At 41.9% G+C, this 26022-nt stretch overlaps 1 protein-coding gene across 1 annotated transcript in view; it reads right to left on the minus strand.

Moving 5' to 3' along the window:
- The window catches only part of LOC131826886 (uncharacterized), a 166614-nt gene that overhangs the window by 47650 nt on the left and 92942 nt on the right, over positions 1-26022 (minus strand). The window contains 2 exon segments of the mRNA XM_059166544.1: positions 21591-22134; positions 22137-25314. Of these exon segments, the coding sequence (XP_059022527.1) occupies positions 21591-22134; positions 22137-25314 (3722 nt within the window).

The following is a 26022-nucleotide window of genomic DNA, read 5'->3' on the forward strand; positions in this document are numbered from 1 at the left end:
TCCCAGGTATCTTTTGATTCTTGATGCTATAGTAAATGGAATCAATTCTCTAATTTCCCTTTCTGTATTTTCATTGTTAGTGTATGAGAAGGCAACTGATTTCTGTACATTGATTTTGTATCCTGCCACACTACTGAATTGCTGTATGAGTTCTAGTAATTTGTGGGTGGAGTCCTTTGGGTTTTCCATATAAAGTATCATGTCATGTGCAAAGAGAGAGAGTTTGACTTCTTCATTACCAATTTGAATACCTTTTATTTCTATTTGTTGTCTGATTGCTATTGCTAGGAGTTCTAATACTATGTTAAGCAATAGTGGTGAGAATGGGCATCCTTTTCGTGTTCCTGATATCAAAGGGAAGGCTGTCAGCTTTTCCCCAATGAAGATGATATTTGCTGTGGGTTTTTCATAGACAGATTTATGAAGTTGAGGAATGTTCCCTCTATCCATGTAGTTTGAATCATTTTAATCAGGAACGGATGCTATATCTTGTCAAATGCTTTTTCTGCATCAGTTTAGAGGACCATGTGGTTCTTCTCTCTTCTCTTATTGATCTGTTCTATCATATTGACTGATTTGCAAATGTTGAACCACCCCTGCATCTCAGGAATAAATCCCACCTGGTCATGGTTAATAATCTTTTTAATGTACTGTTGGGTCCTATTAGGCAGGATGTGTCAAGAATCTTAGCATCCATATTCATCAGGGATATTGGTCTGAAATTCTCCTTTTTGGTGGGGTCTTTGCCTGGTTTGGGGACCAGGGTAATGCTGGCTTCATAGAAAGAGTCTGGAAGTTTTCTTCTGTTCCTATTTTTTGAAATAGCTTCAGGAGAATAAGTACTACCTCTTCTTTGAATGTTTGGTAGAATTCCCCCAGGAATCCATCAGGTCCTGGGGTCTTGTTTTTTTGGGAGGTTTTTGATCACTGCTTCAATCTTGTTACTGGATATTGGTCTATTTGGGTTGTCAATTTCTTCCTGACTCAGTTTTGGAAGTTTATAGGTTTCTAGGAATGCATCCATTTCGTCTAGGTTGCTTAATTTCTTGGAATATAACTGTTGATAATAATATCTGATGATTGTTTCTATTTCTTTGCTGTTAGTCATGATCTATCCCTTTTCATTCATAATTTTATTAATTTGGGTCCTCTCTCCTTCCTTTTGGATTAGTTTGGTCAGTGATATATCAATCTTGTTGATTCTTTCAAAAAAAAAAAACAACTTCTAGTTTCGTTGATGTGTTCTACTCTATCTCTAGTTTCTATCTATCTCATTGATCTCTGCTCTAATCTTGATTATTTCCCTTCTTGTGTGTGGAGTTGGCTTAATTTGTTGTTGATTTTCCAGTTCTTTAAGGGGGTAAAGAGAGCTATTGTATTCTGGATTTTCCTTTTTTTTTTTTTTTTTTTTTTTTTGAGGGAGGCTTGGATGGCTATGTATTTCCCAATTAAGACTGCCTTTGCTGTATCCCATAGGTTTTGGACTGAAGTGTCTTCATTCTCATTGGTTTCCATGAATTGTTGAAGTTCTTCTTTGATTTCCTGGTTGATCCAAACATTCTTAAGCAAGGTAGTCTTTAGCTTCCAGGTGTTTGAATTCTTTTCAATCTCTTTCTTGTGGTTGAGTTCTAGTTTTAAAGCATTGTGGCCTGAGAATATACAGGGAATAATCTCAATCTTTTGTTACTGGTTGAGTCCTGATTTGTGACCCAGTATGTGGTCTATTCTGGAGAAAGTTCCATGTGTGCTTGAGAAGAATGAGTATTCTGTTGTTTTATGGTGGAATGTTCTGTATATATTTATGCAGTTCATCTGGTCCAATGTGTCATTCAATGCTCTTATTTCTTCATTGATTTTCTACTTGGATGATCTACTACTGAGAGTGGCATGTTAAGATTCCCTACTATTAATGTACTCATATCATTATGACTCTTTTTTGATTAACAGTTCTCTTACCTAGTTGGCTCCTCCCTTTTGGGGGGCATAAATATTTACAATTGTTAGATCTTCTTGGTGGATGGGCCCTTTAAGAACGATGTAGTGTCCTTTATCTCTGGCTACAGTCTTTAGTTTAAAATCTAATTTATCTGATATGAGAATAGCTACTCTTTTCTTTCTTTTGAGGCCCACTGGCATGAAAGATGCTTCTCTCCACTTTCAGTCTGGATGTAGCCTTAGGTTCAAAATGGGTCTGTTGTAGACAACACATGGACGGGTCTTGTCGTTTTATCCAATTTGCAACCCTGTGCCATTTTATGGGAGCATTTAGGCTATTCACATTGAGATTGATTATTGAGAGATACATTTTTATTGACATCATGTTGCCTGTGAAGTCCTTGTTTCTATAGAATTGTCTCCATAAATTTCTGTTTTATGACACTCTTGGGTTCTTTCTTCTTTTATAGAAGCCCCCTTAATATTTCTTGTGCCAACTTGGTGGTCACATACTCTTAAACCTTCCTGGTCTTGGAAGCTCTTTATCTCTCCATCCATTTGAAAGTCAGTCTTGCTGGATAAAGTATTCTTGGCTGCATGTTCTTCTCATTTAGTGCCCTGGATATGTCTTGCCAGCCCTTTCTGGCTTTCCAGGTTTCTGTGGACAGGTCTGGTGTTATTCTCATAGGCCTTCCTCTGTACATAAGGAATCTCTTCCTCTTAGCTGCTCTCAAGAGCTCCTATCTAATATTATGATTCATCAGCTTCACAATCAGTTGTATGGAGATCTTTCTAGATTCTATGATCTTGGGGGGAGGCCTTTCTGCCTCTAGGACACAAATGCTGGTTACATTTGCCAGACTGGGAAAATTTTCATGAAGAATTTATTCAACTATATCTTCTAATGTTCTTTCTTTCTCCTCCCCCTCAGGGATTCTAATAATTGTGACATTGCAATGTTTCATGGCATCATTTATTTCCCTAATTCTGTTTTCATGGTTTCTAAGCTGTTTGTTCCAGGCCTCCTCCAGATCTTTTTTCTCTATCAGTTTGTCCTCTGGATCACTAATTCTATCTTCTGCTTCAGTTAACCTAGCTGTTAAAGAATTTATATTAGATTGAAACTCATTGAGAGCATTTTCAACTTCTTCCCTGGTGGCTTCCCGTTCTGCCCTAATCGATTCCATGTTGTCGTTAATGGTTTTCTCCAAACTAGCCATTGCCTCCGTAACTGTTACCCTGTATTCCCTTTCTGACATACTGTTTATGTCCATATCCATCAGCTCTGCTGGAGAGGGCACAGTCTCTGAATTTTTCCTCTGTTGGGCATTCTTACTCCTACTCATTTTGGTGAGAGATGGCAGAGGGGATGTGTAGCGAATGTATCAACTGTGATCCAGGCAAGGCGTACCCTGAAACGTTTCTCACCACTAGTGTCTTCTGCCCTGGCAGAGATCCAGAAGTGTATAATCCTACATCTCAAGCTGATTTCATGGGTTTTAAGGGCGCTGTGGTATATAATCAGCTCACTTTAGGGGACCAGTTGTAACACCCTCTCCTACCTCTCTGCCGTCTTGCCCGAGCCAATCTGTTCTTCATCTCCATATTTTTTTTTCTTTCATTTTAGGAATGTTATATAAATGGATTCCTACAGTACATTACATTTTTCTACTGGCTTTTCTTTTCATTCAGAATAATTCCCTTGAAATCCATCAAAGTTGTTGCATACATCAATGGTTCAAATTTTTAGGAATGTAGCACAGTTTGTTAATCATTCCCCTGTAGAAGGACATCTAGGTTGTTTTAGTTTGGGGTAATTATGAATAAAGCTGCTATGAACATTTATTTGTAGGTTCATGTGTAAACTAAGTTTCAATTCCCTGAGATAAATGTGCACGAGGGTAATTGCTGGGTCATATGTTAAGCCCAGGTTAGGTTTAAATAGAAATCACCAGACTTTTTTTTTTTTCCAGAGTGGCTATACTATTTTACATTCCCATCAGAAAGGTTAGAAAATGTTCACAATGTATTCCCTCCTACCCAGCTCATTTAAAATCTCTCAGTAGAAACCATACTTTGGATCCTTGCTTTCAAAGTCAGAGAAGACCATGGGGAAGGTCAGGAAAACTCTCCAGAATTCATTCAGAAAGTTGATATTCTACCTAGCAGAGGCCCAAGAGATTACCTTGTCTGACCCTTACAAATAAGGAAACAGAGCCCCAGTGAGGTCTTACAGCAAGGATCATGGTTAGGAAGTAACAGAGTGGGAATCAAGAATGCACAGTTGTTCAAAACTTATAGCTTTTCTCCATTTCTCTCATCCATCCACAGTTCTTTCTCATCTTGCTCCCTCTTGATCTTGGTCTTCTTCCTTAAATCCCCTTAGCCAGGAGTGCAAGCCCATGTGTGCACAAATTAGTTTATAGATAAGATGCAAAGCTTGCTTGCCTGGAATCATAGATTCTTTGCCCCGAAACTTTAATTAAAAATGGAAGAAATGTCTACATGTAAGTGGCACTTTTTTTTTTTAAATTTTTTATTTTTTATAAACATATATTTTTTATATACATATATTTTTATCCCCAGGTCTGTGAATCACCAGGTTTACACACTTCACAGCACTCACCAAATCACATACCCTCCCCAATGTCCATAATCCCACCCCCTTCTCCCCAACCCCCTCCCCCCGGCAACCCTCAGTTTGTTTTGTGAGATTAAGAGTCACTTATGGTTTGTCTCCCTCCCAATCCCATCTTGTTTCATTTATTCTTCTACCCACTTAAGCCTCCATGTTGCATCACCACTTCCTCATATCAGGGAGATCATATGATAGTTGTCTTTCTCTGCTTGACTTATTTCGCTAAGCATGATACGCTCTAGTTCCATCCATGTTGTTGCAAATGGCAAGATTTCATTTCTTTTGATGGCTGCATAGTATTCCATTGTGTATATATACCACATCTTCTTGATCCATTCATCTGTTGATGGACATCTAGGTTCTTTCCATAGTTTGGCTATTGTGGACATTGCTGCTATAAACATTCGGGTGCATGTGTCCCTTTGGATCACTACATTTGTATCTTTAGGGTAAATACCCAATAGTGCAATTGCTGGGTCATAGGGCAGTTCTATTTTCAACATTTTGAGGAACCTCCATGCTGTTTTCCAGAGTGGCTGCACCAGCTTGCATTCCCACCAACAGTGTAGGAGGGTTCCCCTTTCTCCGCATCCTCGCCAGCATCTGTCATTTCCTGACTTGTTGATTTTAGCCATTCTGACTGGTGTGAGGTGATATCTCATTGTGGTTTTGATTTGTATTTCCCTGATGCCGAGTGATATGGAGCACTTTTTCATGTGTCTGTTCGCCATCTGGATGTCTTCTTTGCAGAAATGTCTGTTCATGTCTTCTGCCCACTTCTTGATTGGATTATTTGTTCTTTGGGTGTTGAGTTTGCTAAGTTCTTTATAGATTCTGGACACTAGTCCTTTATCTGATATGTCGTTTGCAAATATCTTCTCCCATTCTGTCAGTTGTCTTTTGATTTTGTTAACTGTTTCCTTTGCTGTGCAAAAGCTTTTGATCTTGATGAAATCCCAGTAGTTCATTTTTTCCCTTGCTTCCCTTGCCTTTTGCGTTGTTCCTAGGAAGATGTTGCTGCGGCAGAGGTCGAAGAGGTTGCTGCCCGTGTTCTCCTCAAGGATTTTGATGGATTCCTTTCGTACATTGAGGTCCTTCATCCATTTTGAGTCTATTTTTGTGTGTGGTGTAAGGAAATGGTCCAATTTCATTTTTCTGCATGTGGCTGTCCAATTTTCCCAGCACCATTTATTGAAAAGGCTGTCTTTTTTCCATTGGACATTCTTTCCTGCTTTGTCGAAGATTAGTTGACCATAGAGTTGAGGGTCTATTTCTGGGCTCTCTATTCTGTTCCATTGATCTATGTGTCTGTTTTTGTGCCAGTACCATGCTGTCTTGATGATGACAGCTTTGTAATAGAGCTTGAAGTCCGGAATTGTGATGCCACCAACGTTGGCTTTCTTTTTCAATATCCCTTTGGCTATTCGAGGTCTTTTCTGGTTCCATATAAATTTTAGAATTATTTGTTCCATTTCTTTGAAAAAGATGGATGGTACTTTGATAGGAATTGCATTAAATGTGTAGATTGCTTTAGGTAGCATAGACATTTTCACAATATTTATTCTTCCAATCCAGGAGCATGGAACATTTTTCCATTTCTTTGTGTCTTCCTCAATTTCTTTCATGAGTACTTTATAGTTTTCTGAGTATAGATTCTGTGTCTCTTTGGTTAGGTTTATTCCTAGGTATCTTATGGTTTTGGATGCAATTGTAAATGGGATTGACTCCTTAATATCTCTTTCTTCTGTCTTGCTGTTGGTGTAGAGAAATGCAACTGATTTCTGTGCATTGATTTTATATCCTGACACTTTACTGAATTCCTGTATAAGTTCTAGCAGTTTTGGAGTGGAGTCTTTTGGGTTTTCCACATATAGTATCATATCATCTGCGAAGAGTGATAATTTGACTTCTTCTTTGCCGATTTGGATGCCTTTAATTTCCTTTTGTTGTCTGATTGCTGAGGCTAGGACCTCTAGTACGATGTTGAATAGCAGTGGTGATAATGGACATCCCTGCCGTGTTCCTGACCTTAGCGGAAAAGCTTTCAGTTTTTCTCCATTGAGAATGATATTTGCGGTGGGTTTTTCATAGATGGCTTTGATGATATTGAGGTATGTGCCCTCTATCCCTACACTTTGAAGAGTTTTGATCAGGAAGGGATGTTGTACTTTGTCAAATGCTTTTTCAGCATCTATTGAGAGTATCATATGGTTCTTGTTCTTACTTTTATTGATGTGTTGTATCACATTGACTGATTTGCGGATGTTGAACCAACCTTGCAGCCCTGGAATAAATCCCACTTGGTCGTGGTGAATAATCTTTTTAATGTACTGTTGAATCCGATTGGCTAGTATTTTGTTGAGTATTTTCGCATCTGTGTTCATCAAGGATATCGGTCTATAGCTCTCTTTTTTGGTGGGATCCTTGTCTGGTTTTGGGATCAAGGTGATGCTGGCCTCATAAAATGAGTTTGGAAGTTTTCCTTCCATTTCTATTTTTTGGAACAGTTTCAGGAGAATAGGAATTAGTTCTTCTTTAAATGTTTGGTAGAATTCCCCCGGGAAGCCGTCTGGCCCTGGGCTTTTGTTTGTTTGGAGATTTTAATGACTGTTTCAATCTCCTTACTGGTTATGGGTCTGTTCAGGCTTTCTATTTCTTCATGGTTCAGTTGTGGTAGTTTATATGTTTCTAGGAATGCATCCATTTCTTCCAGATTGTCAAATTTATTGCCGTAGAGTTGCTCATAGTATGTTCTTATAATAGTTTGTATTTCCTTGGTGTTAGTTGTGATCTCTCCTCTTTCATTCATGATTTTATTTATTTGGGTCCTTTCTCTTTTCTTTTTGATAAGTCGGGCCAGGGGTTTATCAATTTTATTAATTCTTTCAAAGAACCAGCTCCTAGTTTCGTTGATTTGTTCTATTGTTTTTTTGGTTTCTATTTCATTGAGTTCTGCTCTGATCTTTATGATTTCTCTTCTCCTGCTGGGCTTAGGGTTTCTTTCTTGTTCTTTCTCCAGCTCCTTTAGGTGTAGGGTTAGGTTGTGTACCTGAGACCTTTCTTGTTTCTTGAGAAAGGCTTGTACCGCTATATATTTTCCTCTCAGGACTGCCTTTGTTGTGTCCCACAGATTTTGAACCGTTGTATTTTCATTATCATTTGTTTCCATGATTTTTTTCAATTCTTCTTTAATTTCCCGGTTGACCCATTCATTCTTTAGAAGGATACTGTTTAGTCTCCATGTATTTGGGTTCTTTCCAAACTTCCTTTTGTGGTTGAGTTCTAGCTTTAGAGCATTGTGGTCTGAAAATATGCAGGGAATGATCCCAATCTTTTGATACCGGTTGAGTCCTGATTTAGGACCGAGGATGTGATCTATTCTGGAGAATGTTCCATGTGCACTAGAGAAGAATGTGTATTCTGTTGCTTTGGGATGAAATATTCTGAATATATCTGTGATGTCCATCTGGTCCAGTGTGTCATTTAAGGCCTTTATTTCCTTGCTGATCTTTTGCTTGGATGACCTGTCCATTTCAGTGAGGGGAATATTAAAGTCCCCTACTATTATTGTATTGTTGTTTATGTGTTTCTTTGATTTTGTTATTAATTGGTTTATATAGTTGGCTGCTCCCACGTTGGGGGCATAGATATTTAAAATTGTTAAATCTTCTTGTTGGACAGACCCTTTGAGTATGATATAGTGTCCTTCCTCATCTCTTATTACAGTCTTTGGCTTAAAATCTAATTGATCTGATATAAGGATTGCCACTCCTGCTTTCTTCTGATGTCCATTAGCATGGTAAATTCTTTTCCACCCCCTCACTTTAAATCTGGAGGTGTCTTCGGGCTTAAAATGTGTTTCTTGGAGGCAACATATAGATGGGTTTTGTTTTTTTATCCATTCTGATACCCTGTGTCTTTTGACAGGGGCATTTAGCCCATTCACATTCAGGGTAACTATTGAGAGATATGAATTTAGTGCCATTGTATTGCCTGTAAGGTGACTGTTACTGTATATGGTCTCTGTTCCTTTCTGATCTACCACTTGTAGGCTCTCTCTTTGCTTAGAGGACCCCTTTCAATATTTCCTGTAGAGCTGGTTTGGTATTTGCAAATTCTTTCAGTTGTTGTTTGTCCTGGAAGCTTTTAATCTCTCCTTCTATTTTCAATGATAGCCTAGCTGGATATAGTATTCTTGGCTGCATGTTTTTCTCGTTTAGTGCTCTGAAAATATCATGCCAGCTCTTTCTGGCCTGCCAGGTCTCTGTGGATAAGTCAGCTGCCAATCTAATATTTTTACCATTGTATGTTACAGACTTCTTTTCCCGGGCTGCTTTCAGGATTTTCTCTTTGTCATTGAGACTTGTAAATTTTACTATTATGTGACGGGGTGTGGGCCTATTCTTATTTATTTTGAGGGGCATTCTCTGAACCTCCTGAATTTTGATGCTTGTTCCCTTTGCCATATTGGGGAAATTCTCCCCAATAATTCTCTCCAGTATACCTTCTGCTCCCCTCTCACTTTCTTCTTCTTCTGGAATCCCAATTATTCTAATGTTGTTTCGTCTTATGGTGTCACTTATTTCTCGAATTCTCCCCTCGTGGTCCAGTAGCTGTTTGTCCCTCTTTTGATCAGCTTCTTTATTCTCTGTCATTTGGTCTTCTATATCACTAATTCTTTCTTCTGCCTCATTTATCCTAGCAGTGAGAGCCTCCATTTTTGATTGCACCTCATTAATAGCTTTTTTGATTTCAACTTGGTTAGATTTTAGTTCTTTTATTTCTCCAGAAAGGGCTTTTATATCTCTCGAGAGGGTTTCTCTAATATCTTCCATGCCTTTTTCGAGCCCGGCTAGAACCTTGAGAATTGTCATTCTGAACTCTAGATCTGACATATTACCGATGTCTGTATTGATTAGGTCCCTAGCCTTCGGTACTGCCTCTTGTTCTTTTTTTTGTGGTGAATTTTTACGTCTTGTCATTTTGTCCAGATAAGAGTAAATGAAGGGGCAAGTAAAATACTAAAAGGGTGGCAACAACCCCAGGAAAATATGCTTTAGCCAAATTAGAAGAGATCCAAAATCGTGAGTGGGGAGAAAGGGGATAAAAAGAGGTTCAAAAAGGAAGAAAGAAAAAAGAAAAAAAAAAAAAAAAGAAAAGAATTTTTTTTAAAAAAGAAAACACCTAAGAAAAATGTAAAAAAATATATATATATATTAGATAAACTAGTAAAAAATCGTTAAAAAAGAAAAAGGTAACAGTTAAAAAAAAAAAAAATTTTACCCGAAGGCGAGAAAAAAAAAAAATGAAAAAGAAAAAATTAAATTAACTGCAAGACTAAAAAAAATCACAGGAAAAAAGCCATGAGTTCCGTGCTTGGCTTTCTCCTCCTCTGGAATTCTGCTGCTCTCCTTGGTATTGAAACCGCACTCCTTGGTAGGTGAACTTGGTCTCGGCTGGATTTCTTGTTGATCTTCTGGGGGAGGGGCCTGGTGTAGTGATTCTCAAGTGTCTTTGCCCCAGGCGGAATTACACCGCCCTTACCCGGGGCCGGGGTGAGTAATCCGCTCGGGTTTGCTTTCAGGAGCTTTTGTTCCCTGAGCGCTTTCCGTAGAGTTCCAGAGGACGGGAATACAAATGGCGGCCTCCTGGTCTCCGGCCCGGAGGAGCCGAGAGCCCAGGGCCCCACTCCTCAGTGCGCCCTCAGAGAACAGCGCCCAGTTACTCCCGTCTGCCTGACCTCCGGCCGCGCTCCGAGCTCACCGAGCCTGCAACCGGTTCAAGGTAACACGGAGCTGCGAGCTTACTGTCGGCTCTGTCTCTGTAGCCGGCTTTCCCGTTCCAATACCCGCAAGCTCTGCGACACTCAGACACCCCCGATCCTTCTGTGACCCTGCGGGACCTGAGGCCACGCTGACCCCGCGTGGGCTTCGCCCCGGTTTAGCCTCTGGAGCGATGTCCCTCCGCGGAACAGACTTTTAAAAGTCCTGATTTTGTGCGCGGTTGCTCCGCTGCTTGCCGGGAGCCGGCCCCTCCCCCCGGGGTCTATCTTCCCGTCGCTTTGGATTCACTTCTCCGCCGGTCCTACCTTTCAGAAAGTGGTTGTTTTTCTGTTTCCAGAATTGCTGTTCTTCTTCTCTTCGATCTGCCGATGGATTTTCAGGTGTTTGCAATCTTTAGATAAGCTATCTAGCTGATCTCCGGCTAGCTGAAGCAGTCTCAGCTTGCTACTTCTCCGCCATCTTGACTCCTCCAGTCTAAGTGGCACTTTTCATACCCAAATGTTGCCTCCTTTTGTTTTCCGTTATACAAACATGCTGTGCTGTCCCATGTATGAGGTAACATTGTGGGGAGCTCGATTATATGGCAGTCTCTCAGCAAGGAGAGTCTTCCATGTCACTGAAATGTTGGACTGGCCCTGAGAGTCCTCATTTTCTGGTTTCTCATCACCCAAAGCTTGGCTCAACTCCTTAGACTCCAAACCTGCAAGCTAAGGGAGCCTGACTCTCATAGCGCCCAAATCTCTATCCTATTAGCTTTTCCAATTTTTTAATTACATTTTTGTTTTTTATAGTCTCTTCAATATCTGAAATAATCTTATTTGCTCAATTATTTATTTACTCCCACCATGCCTCCTTTGAGGACAGAGATCTTTATATATTCTTCCACATTGTATTCATAGCACTTAGAATATTGCCTGATGAATGGCTGGCACTCAAAAAGTGTTCATATTGAAGGAGAACCAGGTGGGAGGATCTGACCAGCTAGACAGCAACACTTCCTATATAGCTACACTGATGAGACACTGAACTGGCACAAAGACAGAAAAACCAACCAACAGAACACAAAAGCCAGTTTTAGCCATCTCATAAATCTAAATGTAAGAAAAAAATAAGACTAGGAAATCTTTGTTAAAAGTTATTTAGGGGAGGGAGTCAAGATGGCGGAGAAGTAGCAGGCCGAGACTACTTCAGCTAGCCGGAGATCAGCTAGATAGCTTATCTAAAGATTGCAAACACCTGAAAATCCATCGGCAGATCGAAGAGAAGAAGAACAGCAATTCTGGAAACAGAAAACAACCACTTTCTGAAAGGTAGGACCGGCGGAGAAGTGAATCCAAAGCGACGGGAAGATAGACCCCGGGGGGAGGGGCCGGCTCCCGGCAAGCGGCGGAGCAACCGCGCACAAAATCAGGACTTTTAAAAGTCTGTTCCGCTGAGGGACGTCGCTCCAGAGGCTACCCGGGGCAAAGCCCACACGGGGTCAGCGTGGCCTCAGGTCCCGCAGGGTCACAGAAGGATCGGGGGTGTCTGAGTGTCGCAGAGCTTGCGGGTATTGGAACGGGAAAGCCGGCTACACAGACAGAGCCAACAGTAAGCTCGCAGCTCGGGGTGACCTTGAACCGGTCGCAGGCTCGGTGAGCTCGGAGCGCGGCCGGAGGTCAGGCAGACGGGAGTAACTGGGCGCGGTTCTCTGAGCGCGCACTGAGGAGTGCGGCCCTGGGCTCTCGGCTCCTCCGGGCCGGAGACCAGGAGGCCGCCATTTGTATTCCCGTCCTCCGGAACTCTACAGAAAGCGCTCAGGGAACAAAAGCTCCTGAAAGCAAACCCAAGCGGATTACTCACCCCGGCCCCGGGTAAGGGCGGAGCAATTCCGCCTGGGGCAAAGACACTTGAGAATCACTACAACAGGCCCCTCCCCCAGAAGATCAACCAAGAAATCCAGCCGAGACCAAGTTCACCTACCAAAGAGTGCGGTTTCAATACCAAGGAGAGCAGCAGAATTCTAGAGGAGGAGAAAGCAAAGCACGGAACTCATGGCTTTTGCCCTGTGATTTTTCTTAGTCTTGCGGTTAATTTAATTTTTTTCTTTTTCATTTTTTGTTTTTTTTTCTCGCCTTCAGGTAAAATTTTTTTTTAACTGTTACCTTTTTCTTTTTTAACGATTTTTTACTAGTTTATCTAATACATATATTTTTTCTTTTTTATATTTTTCTTAGGTGTTTTCTTTTTTTTAAAAATTCTTTTCTTTTCTTTTTCTTTTTTTTTTCTTTTTTTTCTTTCTTCCTTTTTGAACCTCTTTTTATCCCCTTTCTCCCCCCTCACGATTTGGGATCTCTTCTAATTTGGTTAAAGCATATTTTCCTGGGGTTGTTGCCACCCTTTTAGTATTTTACTTGCCCCCTCATATACTCTTCTCTGGACAAAATGACAAGACGGAAAAATTCAACACAAAAAAAAGAACAAGAGGCAGTACCGAAGGCTAGGGACCTAATCAATACAGACATTGGTAATATGTCAGATCTAGACTTCAGAATGACAATTCTCAAGGTTCTAGCCGGGCTCGAAAAAGGCATGGAAGATATTAGAGAAACGCTCTCGAGAGATATAAAAGCCCTTTCTGGAGAAATAAAAGAACTAAAATCTAACCAAGTTGAAATCAAAAAAGCTATTAATGAGGTGCAATCAAAAATGGAGGCTCTCACTGCTAGGATAAATGAGGCAGAAGAAAGGATTAGTGATATAGAAGACCAAATGACAGAGAATAAAGAAGCTGAGCAAAAGAGGGACAAACAGATACTGGACCACGAGGGGAGAATTCGAGAGATAAGTGACACCATAAGACGAAACAACATTAGAATAATTGGGATTCCAGAAGAAGAAGAAAGAGAGAGGGGAGCAGAAGGTATACTAGAGAGAATTATTGGGGAGAATTTCCCCAATATGGCAAAGGGAACGAGCATCAAAATTCAGGAGGTCAGAGAACACCCCTCAAAATCAATAAGAATAGGCCCACACCCCGTCACCTAATAGTAAAATTTACAAGTCTCAGTGACAAAGAGAAAATCCTGAAAGCAGCCCGGGAAAAGAAGTCTGTAACATACAATGGTAAAAATATTAGATTGGCAGCTGACTTATCCACAGAGACCTGGCAGGCCAGAAAGAGCTGGCATGATATTTTCAGAGCACTAAATGAGAAAAACATGCAGCCCAGAATACTATATCCAGCTAGGCTATCATTGAAAATAGAAGGAGAGATTAAAAGCTTTCAGGACAAACAACAACTGAAAGAATTTGCAAACACCAAACCAGCTCTACAGGAAATCTTGAAAGGGGTCCTCTAAGCAAAGAGAGAGCCTACAAGTGGTAGATCAGAAAGGAACAGAGACCATATACAGTAACAGTCACCTTACAGGCAAAACAATGGCACTAAATTCATATCTCTCAATAGTTACCCTGAATGTTAATGGGCTAAATGCCCCTGTCAAAAGACACAGGGTATCAGAATGGATAAAAAAACAAAACCCATCTATATGTTGCCTCCAAGAAACTCATTTTAAACCCGAAGACACCTCCAGATTTAAAGTGAGGGGGTGGAAAAGAATTTACCATGCTAATGGACATCAGAAGAAAGCAGGAGTGGCAATCCTTATATCAGATCAATTAGATTTTAAGCCACAGACTATAATAAGAGATGAGGAAGGACACTATATCATACTCAAAGGGTCTATCCAATAAGAAGATTTAACAATTTTAAATATCTATGCCCCCAACGTGGGAGCAGCCAACTATATAAACCAATTAATAACAAAATCAAAGAAACACATCAACAATAATACAATAATAGTAGGGGAACTTAACACTCCCCTCACTGAAATGAACAGATCATCCAAGCAAAAGATCAGCAAGGAAATAGAGTCCTTAAACGACACACTGGACCAGATGGACATTACAGATATATTCAGAACATTTCATCCCAAAGCAACAGAATACACATTCTTCTCTAGTGCACATGGAACATTCTCCAGAATAGATCACATCCTGGGTCCTAAATCAGGACTCAACTGGTATCAAAAGATTGGGATCATTCCCTGCATATTTTCAGACCACAATGCTCTAAAGCTAGAACTCAACCACAAAAGGAAGTTTGAAAAGAACCAAAATACATGGAGACTAAACAGCATCCTTCTAAAGAATGAATGGGTCAACCGGGAAATTAAAGAAGAATTGAAAAAAATCATGGAAACAAATGATAATGAAAATACAACGGTTCAAAATCTGTGGGACACAACAAAGGCAGTCCTGAGAGGAAAATATATAGCGGTACAAGCCTTTCTCAAGAAACAAGAAAGGTCTCAGGTACACAATCTAACCCTACACCTAAAGGAGCTGGAGAAAGAACAAGAAAGAAACCCTAAGCCTAGCAGGAGAAGAGAAATCATAAAGATCAGAGCAGAAATCAATGAAATAGAAACCAAAAAAACAATAGAACAAATCAACGAAAGTAGGAGCTGGTTCTTTGAAAGAATTAATAAAATTGATAAACCCCTGGCCAGACTTATCAAAAAGAAAAGAGAAAGGACCCAAATAAATAAAATCATGAATGAAAGAGGAGAGATCACAACTAACACCAAAGAAATACAAACTATTATAAGAACATACTATGAGGGGCGCCTGGGTGGCTCAGTGGGTTAAGCCGCTGCCTTCGGCTCAGGTCATGATCTCAGGGTCCTGGGATCGAGTCCCACATCGGGCTCTCTGCTCAGCAGGGAGCCTGCTTCCCTTCCTCTCTCTGGCTGCCTCTCTGCCTACTTGTGATCTCTCTCTCTGTCAAATAAATAAATAAATCTTTAAAAAAAAAAAAAAAAAAAAAGAACATACTATGAGCAACTCTATGGCAATAAATTTGACAATCTGGAAGAAATGGATGCATTCCTAGAAACATATAAACTACCACAACTGAACCAGGAAGAAATAGAAAGCCTGAACAGACCCATAACCAATAAGGAGATTGAAACAGTCATTAAATATCTCCAAACAAACAAAAGCCCAGGGCCAGACGGCTTCCCGGGGGAATTCTACCAAACATTTAAAGAAGAACTAATTCCTATTCTCCTCAAACTGTTCCAAAAAATAGAAATGGAAGGAAAACTTCCAAACTCATTTTATGAGGCCAGCATCACCTTGATCCCCAAACCAGACAAGGATCCCACCAAAAAAGAGAGCTATAGACCGATATCCTTGATGAACACAGATGCGAAAATACTCAACAAAATACTAGCCAATAGGATTCAACAGTACATTAAAAAGATTATTCACCACGACCAAGTGGGATTTATTCCAGGGCTGCAAGGTTGGTTCAACATCCGCAAATCAGTCAATGTGATACAACACATCAATAAAAGTAAGAACAAGAACCATATGATACTCTCAATAGATGCTGAAAAAGCATTTGACAAAGTACAGCATCCCTTCCTGATCAAAACTCTTCAAAGTGTAGGGATAGAGGGCACATACCTCAATATCATCAAAGCCATCTATGAAAAACCCACCGCAAATATCATTCTCAATGGAGAAAAACTGAAAGCTTTTCCACTAAGGTCAGGAACACGGCAGGGATGTCCATTATCACCACTGCTATTCAACATTGTACTAGAGGTCCTAGCCTCAGCAATCAGACAACAAAAGGAAATTAAAGGCATCCAAATCGGCAAAGAAGAAGTCAAATTATCACTCTTCGCAGATGATATGATACTATATGTGGAAAACCCAAAAGACTCCACTCCAAAACTGCTAGAACTTATACAGGAATTCAGTAAAGTGTCAGGATATAAAATCAATGCACAGAAATCAGTTGCATTTCTCTACACCAACAGCAAGACAGAAGAAAGGGAAATTAAGGAGTCAATCCCATTTACAATTGCACCCAAAACCATAAGATACCTAGGAATAAACCTAACCAAAGAGACACAGAATCTATACTCAGAAAACTATAAAGTACTCATGAAAGAAATTGAGGAAGACACAGAGAAATGGAAAAATGTTCCATGTTCCTGGATTGGAAGAATAAATATTGTGAAAATGTCTATGCTACCTAAAGCAATCTACACATTTAATGCAATTCCTATCAAAGTACCATCCATCTTTTTCAAAGAAATGGAACAAATAATTCTAAAATTTATATGGAACCAGAAAAGACCTCGAATAGCTAAAGGGATATTGAAAAAGAAAGCCAACGTTGGTGGCATCACAATCCCGGACTTCAAGCTCTATTACAAAGCTGTCATCATCAAGACAGCATGGTACTGGCACAAAAACAGACCCATAGATCAATGGAACAGAATAGAGAGCCCAGAAATAGACTCTCAACTCTATGGTCAACTAATCTTCGACAAAGCAGGAAAGAATGTCCAATGGAAAAAAGACAGCCTCTTCAATAAATGGTGTTGGGAAAATTGGACAGCCACATGCAGAAAAATGAAATTGGACCATTTCCTTACACCACACACAAAAATAGACTCAAAATGGATGAAGGACCTCAATGTGCGAAAGGAATCCATCAAAATCCTTGAGGAGAACACAGGCAGCAACCTCTTTGACCTCAGCCGCAGCAACATCTTCCTAGGAACAACGCCAAAGGCAAGGGAAGCAAGGGCAAAAATGAACTATTGGGATTTCATCAAGATCAAAAGCTTTTGCACAGCAAAGGAAACAGTTCACAAAATCAAAAGACAACTGACAGAATGGGAGAAGATATTTGCAAACAACATATCAGATAAAGGACTAGTGTCCAGAATCTATAAAGAACTTAGCAAACTCAACACCCAAAGAACAAATAATCCAATCAAGAAATGGGCAGAGGACATGAGCAGACATTTCTGCAAAGAAGACATCCAGATGGCCAACAGAAACATGAAAAAGTGCTCCATATCACTCGGCATCAGGGAAATACAAATCAAAACCACAATGAGATATCACCTCACACCAGTCAGAATGGCTAAAATCAACAAGTCAGGAAATGACAGATGCTGGCTAGGATGCGGAGAAAGGGGAACCCTCCTACACTGTTGGTGGGAATGCAAGCTGGTGCAACCTCTCTGGAAAACAGCATGGAGGTTCCTCAAAATGTTGAAAATAGAACTGCCCTATGACCCAGCAATTGCACTATTGGGCATTTACCCTAAAGATACAAACGTAGTGATCCAAAGGGGCACGTGCACCCGAATGTTTATAGCAGCAATGTCCACAATAGCCAAACTATGGAAAGAACCTAGATGTCCATCAACAGATGAATGGATCAAGAAGATGTGGTATATATATACAATGGAATACTATGCAGCCATCAAAAGAAATGAAATCTTGCCATTTGTGACAACATGGATGGAACTAGAGCGTATCATGCTTAGCGAAATAAGTCAAGCGGAGAAAGACAACTATCATATGATCTCCCTGATATGAGGAAGTGGTGATGCAACATGGGGGCTTAAGTGGGTACGAGAAGAATAAATGAAAGCAGATGGGATTGGGAGGGAGACAAACCATAAGTGACTCTTAATCTCACAAAACAAACTGAGGGTTGTTGGGGGGAGGGGGTTTGGGAGAAGGGGGTGGTATTATGGACATTGGGGAGGGTATGTGTTTTGGTGAGTGCTGTGAAGTGTGTAAACCTGGTGATTCACAGACCTGTACCCCTGGGGATAAAAATATATGTTTATAAAAAATAAAAAATTATATTAAAAAAAACATAAAAAAAAAAAAGTTATTTAGGGGAGGGCACCTGGCTGGCTCAGTTGGTTAAGCGACTGCCTTTGGCTCAGGTCGTGATTCCGAAGTACCACATAGAGTTCCGCATTGGGCTCCCTGATCAGCAAGGAGTCTGCTTCTCCCTCTGACCTTCTCCCCTCTCATGCTCTTTCTCTTTCTCTCTGTCAAATAAATAAATAAATAAAAATCTTTAATTAAAAAGTTTTTTAGGGGATTCTATCAATCCCCTAAATTTGGGGTCGAGAAAATGTGGATATACATGAAAACATCAAAATTAAGAACTTCTGTTCATCAAAAGATATCATTATAGAAGGAAAAAGACAAGCCATGGAGTGGGAAATGATATTTGTGTCATATTTAATCAATAATGGGATTGTATCTAGAATATATACCATTAGTAAGAAAAAGGCAACCTCACAGACAAATAGTGCAAGAGATTAGGTCAGACAGGTCCCCAGAGAGGATATCCAAATTGCCATATAAGTATAGATATAGAGGAAATGCCAATTAAAACCACAAGGAGACAACCTCTACCCGTACCTAGGAGAATGGCTAATATTAACAAGACTGATAATACCAAACAAATGTTAATAATAATATGGAGCAAAAGAAATCTCAAAGAAGGAGTATAAATTGGCAAATCACTTTGGGAAAATATTTGACAGTATCTAGTAAAGCTGAAGATCTGCATCCCCCAATGAGCCAGCCATCTCACTCCTCTGAATGCACTGGGGAGAAATGCATGTGCAGGAACAGTAGGCACCTGGGCACAAATGATCCTAGCAGCCCTGTTCACAACAGATGCAACTGGAGAAAGCCCCAAAGTCTAGCAATAGCTCACTAATAAGCACAGTGTAATATGCTGATTCAAAGTAATTCTCTATAACGAAAAAATGAAAGAACGTTAGATACACAGGATAAGAATGAGTCTTAACAAAATTAGAGCAAAAGAAGGCAGACAATAGAATGAATAGGTTTAAAGGAAATCAAATAAGTTTTTATTTAAGTAAAGCTCAAAAACAGGCAAAAATAAACTATGTGGTTTGGTGGTGCAAAGTTAAGTAGTAAAGTTATAATGAAAGGCAAGGGAGTGAGTACCATAAAGGTTGGCAGTGGTTAGTGTCATAGAGAAGAGAGGGCACTACAGGAAGGGATGGGGTGGTATAGTGTTTCTTGTGGTGCTTACTTGGTTTTTGTTTTACAAGAATATATTATCTACACATTTGTGCATTATGCTTTTCTGTATGACCTCTGAATTTCTTAACTTAAAGGAGTTTTAAAGAAACAAAGTGCAGGATGCAAATTCATAGAAAATTAAAGACTATAGAGGGCATTATTGCAAACATCATAAATATATAAAACATACTTACAGAAAAGAAGCTGGAAGAAAACTTAAAATATTAAGAATGGTTGTCTTAGCAAAGCATGAGATACTGTGGACTCTGAGAAATAAATGGGTGAACCTGGTAGTGGGTATTAAGGAGGGGATGTACCGCATGTAGCACTGGGTATGGTGCATAAACAATGAATCCTGGAACACTGAAAAAATAAAATAAAATAAGATAAAAAATAAAAACATTACGGTTGAACTTTGCCATAAAAAAACCCCATGGTTGTCTTAGGGTACTGGAATAAAAGAACCCTTGTTCTTTAAATGCACTGTGGAAGGAATAAATGGGAATGGTGACTGAATTCCTTGCTAATTACTCCTACAATCATTGCCTGCTCTCTGAGGAGCAGCCACAAAAGGGAGCCTTCATATCTCCAAATTAAGGTTCTTGTTCCATGATTGCTCAGGAGCTTCAGCTAGAGCAAACTTGAAAGCATTCCTCCCCTTTCCATTCCTGTGTTCAGGTATCTGCTGCTCCCTTGTCTACCTACATTTATTTATTTCCTTTCTTTCCTTCTTTTTTTCTTCCTTCCTTTCTTTCAAATTTTATTTATTTATTTGAGAGAGAGAGACAGAGAGAGCATAAGCAGGGGGAGGGGCAGAAGGAGAAGCAGACACCCCGCTGAGCAAGTGGTACTCCATCCCAGGACCCTGAGATCATGACCTGAGCCAAAGGCAGCCGCATAACCAACTGAGCCACCCAGAAAAGCCCCTTCCTACATGTTCTTACGTGCAAGCCCACTAGGCCTTCCCTTTCCTCCAGTATGATGTGAAAGACAAAAAGGTACAGGAACTAACATTTATCTAACACCCACTTCATGCCTAGTCATTTCCCGGGCACTTTGCTATCACATCCCTGCTTGTTAAGACCCACACAGTCTGCCCAGGTGTTATATAAGGGAAAGAGCAGATGTAGTGGACCTGAGGCAAACACCTGGAAGGTGCCCAGAAAAGAGACAGGCATGAAGTGGGTGACCCATGTCAGCTACTATTTCTTTTTGTCTTTCACATCTTATGGGAGGAGAGGGACAGCCTAATATGTGTGCACATCAGAACATGTAGAAAGACAAGAGAGCAGCAAATAAATGAACACAGGAAAAATGCATGTGTTCTGAGACAGGAGACCCACAGGAGTACCTGGATGGCTGACGTAGGCAGGAGGGAGAGCACAGACCCAGCCCAGCATTACTGGTTCCAGACAGATGGGTCGCTCAGGGGAGGGGCTCACCAGGAACCAGCAGGCAGTGTGTAGCTGGGTGTGCACTGCCTGGCTCTGTCTGGAGACTAACGTTGAACTTGAGGTCCTTTTGTACCAGCACAGTGCTGGGCACAAGGGAGACATAATACCATTTTTCTAAAGGAGTGGAGGGGCAGGGGCACACAGATGCAGGGGTGGATAAGGGATAGGGAGGTTTTCTTTCACAGCCCCAAGGGTATTCTTTCTGGAATTTCAAAAAACCTACCTCCTCCTGAGAGCAGTGACTCATGAGAAAACCCAAGCCTTGTTACCCTTTCTTGTGCCCGACCCAACACATGTTACCCTGTTTCGGGTCTTAGCTTTGGGGAGAGGCCATTTTATTTTATTAGGAAATTCAGAAGACCCAATAACTATCTCTTTATACTGAAATAAGCTCAATGGTATTAGACCTAAATTTTAAAAAATAAACACATTAAGAATATTAGAAGACAACAAAAGAGAATTTCTTTTTTAAAAAATTTCACAGTGGGGAATGATGAAGGCTGATAGGAAAAAGTCTGCAACACACATCTGATAGAAGAATAGACAATTGATAGAAAAGGGAATTTAAATGGCTGGATTTATACAAGGAAAATAAAGCCTAGAAGCACAAAATTATAGTGAAATGTCACTTCCTACTCATTAGTTTGGCAAATTCTCAGAAGTTGGTCACACACTATGTTGATGAAGGCACTCTGGGAGTGTTAAATGGTACAGTCTCCAATGCAAGGCAGATTGGCCTTCCTGCTTCACCTTTCCCCTCTCTTAGGAAAATCTCCTATGTGGTTCCCTCCTCTTGCATTTAGAGGTAAATAAACAAGTTGGTGCTAGTCACAGGTAACTCACCTCACTTCGAGGAAGGTTCCTGAGTGAGGGTGCCTCAGACCATGGTGATGCCAGCCTCTTTTCCCACTCTCTTCCTTCTGGTCATCCTGGCTTCGTGTCTGCAGAGAAAGTAGGAGGCTTGCCGGGGCCTTGGGGTTCTTGGGCCTTTCAGAAGCCTCTGGACTGTTATTCACATCAATGTAGCTTCCAAGAGAAACCATGGAGATGGCACTGCTCCTGCCAGTGTAGTGGAAATCTTCCCAATGAACACCAGGCCTAGGGCTCCGGGGCTTGGGACTCATGGGTTTGCAAGGCATGCCTTGCCTTCCATATGCCAGGCAACAGGCAGAACTGGAAGGAAGAGTGCAGCTGATCCCAGCCTGCTGGGCATGAGGGCTGGTGGGTGACATCAACCAGGACTTTTCAGGAAAGATACCTGAACTTAGGTACCTACTACTTTCCTGGGGGCTGGTGCATTTGATGGTTGGCTCACTTTTTCTCCTGTTATCTGGAGAAACCAAATTGCTGGGTGACACTGGTGTGGGAGAATGTGGAGGGGACCAGGATCTCCAAAAACACAGTTTTCCTTGTCTTCTACCTGCTCCTCACAGTGACTGTTGTTCCTTGGTGGAGAAGGTCTGAGGGGATTCAAGATTTTCTGTCTTGGAACCAGACTTACTAAGGTGGGCCTTTTGGGGCCTTCTGCATCTTTGCTTTTCAGAAATGCACGCCAGGAACTCTGCCGTGGTCTGCTCTTCTCCTTCTGGCCCTTGAAAGAACCTGGAGAGCATTCATCAGTGTTCTCTTTTTCTAAAACTTTTGAGTCAAAAAAATTTGCAAAGGTCTTATGAGCTAAGGCCAACCTTGTCCTGAGCCTTTTCTCTGGAGTTTTGAGTTTCTTAGCATCACAGCTTTCAGAGGATAGGGTTCTGCTTCTGAGGTCCCCTGGTGTCTCCACATTGTCCACTTCTCTCAGACCTGCAGCTCTGCCCCCTGCGCCCTGGGGGATGACCTTCCTAGAGGTTCTCATGCCCACTTGGTGTATAGGAGGCTCATCCTCACCAACGGCATTCTGCCAACAGGCCGCAGATCCTGCACCATCCCCACGCAGTTCCTCCAGGCCTGAAGGACCCACGGTCCAGGCAGATATGCTGGCTGTGGCAGGCCTGGCAGGCTGAAGATGCCAGGGTCCCTGAGCGCTGGCATCCCCTCCTGGGGTCTTGGCAACCAAGGACCTGCTTTTCCTGACGGAGGTCACCTTGGGAAACGTCAGGCGCTTCCCGGGTTCCTGCGAAGCCTTGCAGGAATGATGGGGTGGGCCGGGCTGTGGAATAGCTTGGGCGCTGGCAGAGGCAGGGATGCCAGAGTCCTTCTCCACCCCATCCACTTCCCCACCCCCAGTTCTGGCCTCGGGGCTCTGTACTCTTTGACTGCCCATGGGGTGAAGGATCCAGGCTTTGGGTATGTCTTTAGGACCAGGGCCCAGCAACCTAGCAGCATGCTTTCTGTCTGCCCTAGGCAGGTTTTTTTCTGCAACATCCCCTGTGCTCCTCTTGCCCTGGGCGGGCTCCTGGGAACAAGTCTTTTTGCCCAGGGGCCTCTTTTGGGAGGCAGTTTGGGGGAGCAGAACTACCTCAAATTCTGCGGCTTTGGCCCCCTGACAAAGAGTTCCATCATCACCTCCCAGTCCACTGGCATCAGGCAGCTCATACTCACAGCCACAAGTTTGTGGTTTCCTAGCCCTGGGAGATTCACAGGGGGTTGCTCCAGCACTGCAGGGAGATGGTGGTCTTTGCTCCAGAAATCCGGACTGTGTTTCTGGAAGAGGACCTGCTTTCCTCCCGGTGGCCTGCAGACCTTTCTGCTCAACAGCTATAATGATGAGTGTGTACCTGCCCCTAGAGGTGTGTACTTTGGGCTCTAGCTTCAGGCCCTCATTAGAGTCCTGGGTACCACCCTCCAGTCCCTGGTCACACTCATCCCCGCCACTGCAATGAGACACAGTGGCTGTTGTGGTTTCCAAAAATTCCTTCAAGGCATTTTCAGTGAAGTTGGGGTCTAGAACCATCAGGTCTTCCACTTCCTTTGAAGTATCTGTTGCACTTGTTTTCAGGGTAGTCTCTGGAGTGACTAAATAATCACTCCCTTCACAGCAACGCATCCAGTGTCTGTTCCTCACCTGTGACCCACTATTGCTAGAATGATGTGGAAACTTGGCCCTAACAGGTGGCTTTCTTTTTGCACTGAGAATGTACTTTGATCTGTAATTACTGGTTTGGTTTCCTGCCTCAACAGAAATGTCCTGAAGGTAGTTTTGCCTGTCACTCACATCAGCATTGTTTGGTGAAGGGCCAGTGCTTTGGGGTTCCTCTTGTAGGCTTTCTGGGCTGTGTTCTGACTTGTACTGTGTGGGCACTGGCACTTCCTCTGTGTTAAGGCTCACAGACTCAGCAGTAAGGCATAAAGAAACTGGGCAGGATCTAGAATCCTGTCCCAACTGGTTTTCCAGCCAGAGAAATTCAGAGGGTGTGTTCTGAAAGGCCCTTTTCCAACTAGGAGCCCTGAGTTTATCCTGGACCTGCAAGTAAGGGGCCCTTCTTTGGAAAACAGAAGGCAAAGGAGACATCTGGGTGGGAACAGGGTGAAGAGGGTTTTGTGCTCTTGGATCTTGTTCTGCTCCCATCCCTTCCTTCAAATGAGTCCCAAATTTCACAAAATTCTGTTCTGGAGGATTCTCAGGATATCTTAAGGGAAACACTGCTATGGAATGGGCCCTTGTCAGTGTTCTCATGTGCTGACAGCAGTGCTCTGGGGATGTCCTGTCCTTGTCATTAATATTTTCTGGGGCACTATGGTGAAGCTTGCCATATGCAAGGTAAGAGGTCCCCAAAGGAATGTGGCAAGGGACATCAGAGCAAGGCTCGGCACAGAGAAAGTCCATGTTGTCTTTGGGGCCTAGAATACTTCCCTTCTTTGTCCTGGCTCTCAAAGGGGTGGTGGTGTACAGTGGACCTCTGTAAGGCAGCCCTGAACCCCTGGCCCTGTTATGGATATGTGGCCAGCTCTGGCCCAGTTCACAGCACCAGAGAAGGAAGGGCCAGACTACTGGGATGCCCAGACAACTCTCAGACCTGGATTTCTGAAGAGAAAAAACAGAGAATCCCCTGAGGTCTTGTGCAGTCACCACTTTTGCGGGCTGGAGACTGTAGCTGCCCGTGGTATCCTGTGAGCAGCACTTTGTGTGATGAGGAGACCCTGCCAGCAAAGACTCTAGCTGTAGGCTGGCCATGCCATTGTCCTGGAGGTGTTCTGTCTTCTCTTCTCCAGCAACTTCAGCAAAGGCTTGAAACCCACTTTTGTAAGACTCTTCCTTGGGGTCAAGGGACAACTCTAGGTTCTCCCTTGGGTCAAGCCTAGGGACACCAGTTGAATGCTGCTTGTGAGGAGTTGTGGTTGCTGGAATGTCAGGGCATCCCCAGTGTCCTTCTCTGTCCACAGAGGTACCACTTAGAGAAAGGCAGAGTCCCCCTGTGAGGTCACCAGGCAGGGACTCTGTGTCAGAAGCACTTTCAAAGGGGTCGTTTTTTGTGTCTGAATAACTTTTGCTATGGTGGAACAGTGTCTCAAAATCATTGTGGTCTGTTTTCTGGCTCCGTCCCCATTCCTTTGGTTCTGTAGGAGAAGTGGGGAGCTGCTTGTCTTCAATCTTGTCTTTACCTGGCAGGTGTGAACCTGGCTCTGGAGTCTATAAGGGCAAGGAGAGAGGAGTCAGAGACAAGGCCTCAGGATATTTGCACACAGCCTTTGTCAGAAGGAGGAAGGTTCAGAAACATCTCATTAGTTCCCCATGTGCACCTAGGAAAAGAGAGGTAAAAATGAAGAGCTACCTTTTATTGACACAGGAAATAAGGAATGAAGCCAAACCCAAACAGTAAGGAGAAAATATAGCACATAGTTAAAGGCGACCCTATTAAAAAATCAGAATAGGACAAATGAGCATGTACAGCTGAAGTAAGTATAAATGTGTTGTGTGAATCATGATGAAAAGCATACCTCTGCCTAATGTTTTCAGCAGGAAAGAACACATTAATATATGTTTGTTTTGTGTTGCTTGTTGTTATGTAACCAACTGGATTAAAGTCAGCACTCTTACACTTAGAAGTGTTTTCTGAGTTATGTTTCCTGGAGTCAAAAAAATACAAGAGTTATTGAATTTCAAATGCTTTTTGCGATACTATTTCAAACACATTTTGTGATATTATAAATGCCTAAGACAGTTTTGAGAATAGGAAGAAAAATAGAGAACTGTGCAAGTATTTGCAAATTTTCCTTTTGTCATGCATTTTAAAAAATTATTTTAGAGAGAGAGAACGGAGGGAGGCGCAAAGGGAGGGGGGCAGTCCCAGGCAGACTCCCCGCTGAGCACAGAGAACAACCTGGGGCTCTATCCCAT

This window comes from Mustela lutreola, chromosome 3, assembly GCF_030435805.1.
Source record: "Mustela lutreola isolate mMusLut2 chromosome 3, mMusLut2.pri, whole genome shotgun sequence".
Classification (NCBI taxonomy): Eukaryota; Metazoa; Chordata; class Mammalia; order Carnivora; family Mustelidae; genus Mustela; species Mustela lutreola.